Source organism: Priapulus caudatus, unplaced genomic scaffold (assembly GCF_000485595.1).
Source record: "Priapulus caudatus unplaced genomic scaffold, Priapulus_caudatus-5.0.1 Scaffold4, whole genome shotgun sequence".
Taxonomy (NCBI): domain Eukaryota; kingdom Metazoa; phylum Priapulida; class Priapulimorpha; order Priapulimorphida; family Priapulidae; genus Priapulus; species Priapulus caudatus.
Window position 1 is genome coordinate 477,679 of NW_014577065.1, and position 7,272 is coordinate 484,950.

General features: G+C 40.8%; 3 protein-coding genes across 4 annotated transcripts in view; all 3 read right to left on the reverse strand.

Moving 5' to 3' along the window:
- Positions 1 to 231: 231 nt before the first annotated feature.
- On the reverse strand, positions 232 to 6,273 carry LOC106821431 (programmed cell death protein 2-like). Its single transcript, XM_014826228.1, has 6 exons — positions 6,149 to 6,273; positions 3,310 to 3,470; positions 2,245 to 2,847; positions 1,795 to 1,920; positions 1,469 to 1,629; positions 232 to 1,314 (listed from the first exon to the last, which is right to left on the reverse strand). Exons 1-6 carry the CDS (start codon positions 6,239 to 6,241, stop codon positions 1,187 to 1,189), a joined length of 1,272 nt encoding a protein of 423 aa, XP_014681714.1. The 5' UTR covers positions 6,242 to 6,273; the 3' UTR covers positions 232 to 1,186.
- Positions 4,177 to 5,316, reverse strand: LOC106821435 (ubiquitin-like-conjugating enzyme ATG10). The gene has a single exon (XM_014826235.1). It carries the CDS (start codon positions 5,249 to 5,251, stop codon positions 4,619 to 4,621), a length of 633 nt encoding a protein of 210 aa, XP_014681721.1. The 5' UTR covers positions 5,252 to 5,316; the 3' UTR covers positions 4,177 to 4,618.
- Positions 5,503 to 7,272, reverse strand: part of LOC106821441 (mitochondrial fission 1 protein-like) — a 5,206-nt gene continuing 3,436 nt past the window's right edge. Inside the window, exons 1-2 of one of the 2 annotated variants that reach the window (XM_014826248.1) lie at positions 6,269 to 6,286; positions 5,503 to 6,075 (exon numbers count right to left, since the gene is read on the reverse strand). In XM_014826248.1, the coding sequence (XP_014681734.1) occupies positions 5,524 to 5,985 (462 nt within the window). In that variant the 5' untranslated portion in view covers positions 5,986 to 6,075; positions 6,269 to 6,286 and the 3' untranslated portion in view covers positions 5,503 to 5,523. Of the gene's footprint in view, positions 6,076 to 6,268; positions 6,287 to 7,272 lie in introns of those variants that run through there. The other variant, XM_014826259.1, reaches the window with a different exon arrangement.

Sequence of the window (7,272 nt, forward strand, 5' to 3'; positions counted from 1 at the left end):
CAGGGAGTCACACGGACTCCTGCATATGTCAAATCAGGGAGTATTTGACTCCGGACTCCCGTTAATTTCGCACCCTGGACATTGACACTGACATGGTGTATACTCACGAGATCATGAACCTTATGTATACACAGGTTCATTTGTAATATGCATGTAGAATTTATCAAACTAAACAATCATTTAATGTATAATTAAATGCATGATCATTTTATGACAAATTAGTCTAGTTAGTTTATGGTCATATATAATACTGTTTATTCGAGACACACTTTATGATCAAGAGGGGAGTATGCATAGATGTTTGTGTCACAGCATGCAGTATAGGCCAAACTGCAATATTGGCAAGTCTCGCACAAATGACTGCTCCATGTAAAACTACTCTAGTAGTTTAATTTTTCTCTGCTGATATGAATATAATGGTAGCTTTCAATAAAGGCTGCATAAAAGGTACAGTACTATTTTAGTACTCTGAATGCAGTTGTAAGAAAGTTGTTTCTTATATCGTGTCAAAATTTGTCACATCTGTTGTGACAAATTTCATGTGACAGAACAAAGAGAAAACTGAACTGAATGTGATAAAACCACAGTTAATGATAACTGATAAGTAAAAATAGTTTTGTAAGCAACCTAATGAGGATATTTGTATGTATTTCAAATTGTACAATGCAACTTTACCCGATATGCATGCATAGATTTATACCTGTACATACAGTTCCACAGGCTACAGGGCTATTCACATTCACACTGCTGTAAGTAAATATGTCTGACAAAGCACTTCTACTAGAACAAAACGTTAACATAAGCGTAACTGCATTTTTCAGAAAAAAAACATTTGTTCTATATATTCTATATCCTCTCTTGGTAAATGGGAATTACCACGATCAGCTACTACTAGTTCTTCTGACCCAATTAACTCTTTACTAGTGTTCCCTGGGTAACTGCAAACCTTAACTAGACATTCCTAACATCTGGGTAAATGACAACGTTTATTAGATTATCTCCTAGGAACAGCATTTAGTAAATCCTCGTCTGGTCAGGGTTGATCTTATAACTGTAAGTCGATATTTTCGTGAACCACTGGTGATGGTTGGCTCCTTCTGAAACCTACACTCCTGTGCATGATCACACGGTACTGGAATCTCGTTTAGTCCTTCCTGGAACCTTTCCTAGTCAAGTTGGTGGACCTTCACTGGAACTGCTCCTGGTCAGGGTCAGCCTCTAAAATGACATATTCCTCGTGGGATACGTCTCCATCCTTCCAACAGCTGTTCTGACATGTGTATATCAGGATGGTGCCAAACTCCACAGCCGAGCCTGTATGCAACAGCAATCAGCAACTTCATCATCTAAATGAAAATCATCAAGAGTTCAGCATATGTTTGCTACTTAAACACTGTTGATATTCTTATGCAAAGATTTTAAGAGGGTGGCAGAGGGAGGAATTATGTGGTGTTTGCACTTCCAGTACCTGATTTGACTTCCTGATTGCTGAGCTTCAGGATACTAACAAGTGTTGGCATCAGCTGCATTTCGTATTGCCTGGGCGACCCACAACTCTTACAGGGAGGGATGATCTGTTGTTCTTTTTTGATGCACCTAATATGGAGAGGTTTCCCACCAATGCAGTACCTGTCAGCAAATAATTAATTATTAACCTTGTATACGACGTTTCCCTATGCATAACTGTATCCATGTAGAGCTGGAATTTTTAATGAACATATAACTATACCTGCAATAATATCAATCTATAATATATTGATAATGGAACCAAAAATAATAATAAAAATGAATCACCGTAAGCACTGTTGAGGACACGCCTGAATTTTCTTGTGAAAGGACTGGAAGACTTGGTCGCCATGCCTTGCAGAGCCCTTCTCATAACCTTCAGATCCTGCTTTAACTTTGCCACATGACCCTGAACTGTGCAAATATTATAATTAGACATATATAGAGACCCATTAAAATAACACGATTATTAATGTGAATATTAACGTATCCGGTCCCTATTGTTTACGTACGAGTACATATATGAACACATAGTACAGGTTGTAAACTGAAATTCATCTCAAACAAATACTTGGATACAAATCGAATATGGCACTATTACTTTGTAGGGTTCTCATGACCAGAAAACGTAAAACATTGAAAGACGAGAAATGACTGGAAACTTCGGTGCAACTAATTGCACTGTATTACATCCAACCGTCATGACTGTCAATAAAAAAACTGATATGATGGAATTACCTCGCACTAGCCAATAGTTGCTGAAATTGTTTCCCTTCCTGCTTTTCATATGCGACCAGCAAGTGTGTGATGTGCGCAGTGTCTGGTTGCACTGGTGTCCCCTCTTCAAATGCACTAATGTAGAATGCCCCGAATCTTACGCCCTCCTCTCGTGTCACCACCTCTGCCACTTCTCTCCAGGCGGCATTAGCTGATAGTCGAAGTTCCTCGGCAATCACGTTATCAGTCGTTTCAGCATCAATTTCAGCCGATGACAATGATGCAGTATCACTCACTGTCATGGCATGCAATGCATCGAGGACTTCCTGACTAGGTTCTGAGCTGGAACTGCACCGATCACCACTGCCAATGACGTCCTCGGCTACGGTAGCAGCATTAGGCACGCATCGATTACAGGTCTGCTCGTTAAGCTCACTGCTGCCAGATCCCGTGTCTCCCAAATCATCTTCTTTGGCAACCAAATTGTTAGTTGACATGACGCCATCTTCCTCATCTCCCCAATCGTCTTCAGACAGACACCATTGGTCAGCGACAGATGCTTTTGCACTCGTGCTGACCGCCTCGACTTCCGTATCAATAGTTTGTGTTCTGATTACTTTCCAGCTGAATAATGTTAATTGAATCGAGCTATGGCCAACTTTCTGTTTGGTACTACTACTACTAGCATTCAAAGGTGGAGTACATGTATGAATGAAGCTGAAAAATGCTACATACGTCGAACCATGATTAATGTGAGAAATCTAGTTTGATTGAGAAGTAGCAATTTTGTGCTATTAGGCAAACGTGGTAAACGGATTTAAAAAGTCACCAGTGCCAAATTTTTTATATTAACTCACTGAATACATAATAACTCCAGTAGAGGTTTATGATACATAAGATTGAACTGCTTTCTCGATATGCATATGTAGTTCAGCTATGTGTACATATCATCTCATTTGTGAAATAATTTGTACATCAACCAGTGTAATCTGCACATGCTCGTTATGCAACGTTCAGGTGACAATTATTTATAATTAAATAAGGAATTTGCTATTGCGTATTGGGTGGCACCATTACCTATCTCACCTTTCTGACTTATTCCAGCAAGTTGGTGCGATGCAGCAGAATATGTAAAGGGTTCGATGATAGGCCGACCCTCCCAGAGGACAGTATATCTGTACTGTTAACAGCAGCATTTGACCACAAAACGGACACACTGGGTTGGCAAGAGTATCGCCCATCCATGTCTGTAATGGAATGATCAGAAGGCAAGATTTTAGAAGAAAGGCTGAACAACTCAGGCAATTTAAATAAATTTATTGAACAGTAACGATCATGAAACGGTTATATGAATGACTGCACATATTTATTTTGTGCACTTCTCAAGCTATTATAGTGGTCGAATATGCAACGAACTACATGTACAGTATAATGCCTATCCATTTTGAGACAAACTTTAAGCAACTCTCAACATGCATTTTCCTTGCATCAAACATTGATCAGTTATTTATACATGTATGACTATTTATGATCAGACTTATATACTAATGAGTTTTCTCAGCAACTTCAAGGACACTAACAGTATAGGTGCAATATTCAAGACCCTGGGATCCGCAGTGGTCTACAAACAAGATCGTCTAGCTATAGCTAGGGAACAGCAGTGACATGACTGTTGTATTTTTTTTAAATTTCATAATAATTAACATCCTAAGGCCACAATTAATAAAAATCGTTGTTTGCCTTCACCCGACCCAGGCTGAAATGTTTGGGTAGGTAGGTAGGTAGGCTTTTTTTGATGGGGGTCTTATTACAAATTCAGCACAGAGTCTATACATGCTCGGGTGTGCTTGTTGAATGTTTGTTTTGCTTGGTACATATAATGTATTGCCTACAAATTTATATAATTTACAGTGATACATTTTGTAAAAAAAAATAATGGGCAAGATCAATAAAAAAAATTTGAGTCGGCCCCTTTTTGGCAGATCGGTCGGGTGAGGGCAAATAAACAATATTTTTATTATGGCCTAAGTAATATAGAGAAATACTCATAATACTGAGTTATACCTACGCTTGGTTTTCATGTGTCAAAAGACGATATAATGTTAGTTGCAGGATATATGCTCTATATGATCTACATATTTCACTAATTCCTAACCAGCAAATAAATAATAATTTGTTGTGATCTAAATATTCAAGTTTGTAATATCTGACATATATGATATATTAGCATATATATTTTATCTGAATAAAATACTCGGTTTAATGCGAAGACCATCGCCTATTACTTGTCCCGAGGTAAGCCACACATTTGCTGTACAGCTTATATATATGTCTACAGGTTGCATACAAACACTGGAATTAGCAGATGGCCTTTTGTTGCAATCGAACCACTTGCTCACGTCAGTGTAGCATAAGACAGATCAACATCTAACCCGATGGCTGACCCAATGACACTCAGCCAGGTGGCAACGTAGTTTCGACTCTTGCCCACCCGTGACATGAAGGCAGCTGTGTGACACGGATGTAGCTGAAAGAAGGGCCTTGCTAACACTGGATGCTCCTGCTGAGTGACGAACGTCCACTTGTCATGACGTGCTGCCTCCTCTGGCAGGAGATACCACACTTCTTCAAGTGAAAGCAGGCAGCCGTTGGTGCGGCACAGGTTGAAGTATGCGACTGGGACGCCGTAGCTGGCACTGTACACGACATGATACTCGCAGCTGCACAGCTGGGCAATGTGCTTATTGTCACCGTGTGACCATGTCGTCGTCGTCATTGCAGAGCAGTTCCCCACACTTTGCTCATCGTCACCTATCTTCCAGCCGATGACCTGCTCATCGCTAGGCAGCATCGTAGTTGTGCTAATGGCAGGAAGGCGGTAGAGTTTTTGAAACTTCTTGCAGAGATAGCTTTGAGCTGGGTCAGCTGTGCTGGAAATCAACTGCCAACTGTCAGATATGCAGTTAGAATGCTGCTGTAGTTTCACTACATCCTCCATAAAATTATTCCACGAGATTGATCCTGCCATTTCTACAGTCGAGACGGATTCACTTATCACGAATGTAACAGTCTCGAGAAATTCGACAGTATGAAGTTTCTCCAGGGTTCCTGATTCATACCAGGATCATTTACCTTTTTAGTCATCTCCTCTTGACCTACATAATGCAGCAATGAGCTATCTTCACAAATACTTCGCCTGCACATTAACACAAAGCTATACTCCCTAGCATGCATACATGTGAAATTGCATTAAACCTTGCATCATGTTCACGCATGTAACAAAGATTAGTGTAATTTCATCTATGACTTCTTTGACAGTGCCATTGATAGCGCAATCAAGCCGCCAACAACGCCAAACGCCATTGTCACTCCTCCGACCACGGCTGCTCCCTGAATAGCTTCTTTCTTCATCCTTTCCTTGATAACGTGCTCTAAACCCTTTGCTTGCCAATTGGTTGGTTCCACCTCAAGAAGCCCATGGACAACTCGTAATGCCTCAGTGTAGTTTTTCAGTCTGGTCTGTGCAACTCCAATGTAGAAAATGTAGTCCCTCTTAGCATCCACATCGCCATGCAAATACAGGTCCTTAAAGAGGTCTATACCTTTTTTCATGTCATTCTGGTATTTGCTTCGTATAAGACACCATGCATAATCAAACTGTGCTTGCTTGTTTACATCACCTTGAATTAACTGCTTGGTATATATGGTTTCATATTTTTTTAAGTCCTCGGGAGAAACCACATCATCAACTATATTCTCCATTTGCAGGGTAAAGTTTTAACTAGATCCGATATTTTTCTCTGCTATCTATCCAGTATCTCCAGTCTTCCTGACTCGCTGATAGATTTCCAGCTGCATCAAAATGGAAAATTAAATATAAGTAACGGTTGCAAATTATACTATATAGGGTTCAAGCTGCACTTACGGGTTTGCCTCCAATATGGTTGGTGGCGAAGGTCACATTATCACTGTCTCGTAGCACTTCATCGCACACACCAAGAAGCACCAAGTCACACATCACTATGTGTGAACTGCGACAACTCACAATTAAGAAAGATGAAAGCAGTTGTTACTGTGATAGTCGTACCTCACCTGACTGCCAAATCTGAAAAACAAGTATATATGCGCATTACTTAGGTCAAGCTGAACAAACATAACAATCAATCAGGATGCTGATTATGGCCTCCAAGAAAATCCAAAGGCCCTCTTCCAGCTTGCTAAAGAAAAAGGTGACTCACCACGCTCAAACCACAACTGGGAATAGATATCATATTTATCATTCAACTACGCACCTACAGTGTTTACTGCAAATGATAATTTGTAACAGCCAGTGACTACCTAGTCCACACACCATTCATCCAACCACCAGCCATCGCAGTTGGGCAGCAGCACAGATGCTCACCAAATAATTCAAACCACGTTAGTATGGGCGGGTATACATATATGAATATAGTACAGAGAGAAGGGAGGAGAGGGAGGGAGGGAGAGAGATAGTGTGTGTGCGTGTGCGTGTGCATGCGTGTGTGTGCGTGCATGCAAGAAGAGAGGGGCACAGAGTGAGAAAGGGAATGAAAGCAAGAGAGAGAGAGAGAGAAAGAGAGCGTGTGTCCGTGTGTGAAAGATAGAGAGAAAGAGAGAGAGACATACAGACACAAAGATGGGAAAGCAAGCATGCATGCAGGATTGGGAGGGAAGACATCACAGGCACTTGGAACATTTAAATAACACAAGTGCCGCAGAGCGACAGCGCTCATCTCACGTCTACTGCAGTGACTCTGTGGTGGAGTGGTGGGATTCTAGTAAACCCTGTTAGTCCCAAATGTGTTCACATATGCGCCGAAACAGTGGAAGGCACAGGGATGGTATCAGGAACCTTCTCGAAGGTATGTTCGTTGGGATCGATATGAAAGTTGCCACGAGATGGCACGCACGTTTAAGTGTTTTAAGATTAAAGATGGAAGCTCCCATCGTACGTAGTAGCAACAACTATTTGCAAGACAGAATAGGTAAGCACTCATACATTTACCTATGCAAGCCTACAGGCTGAAA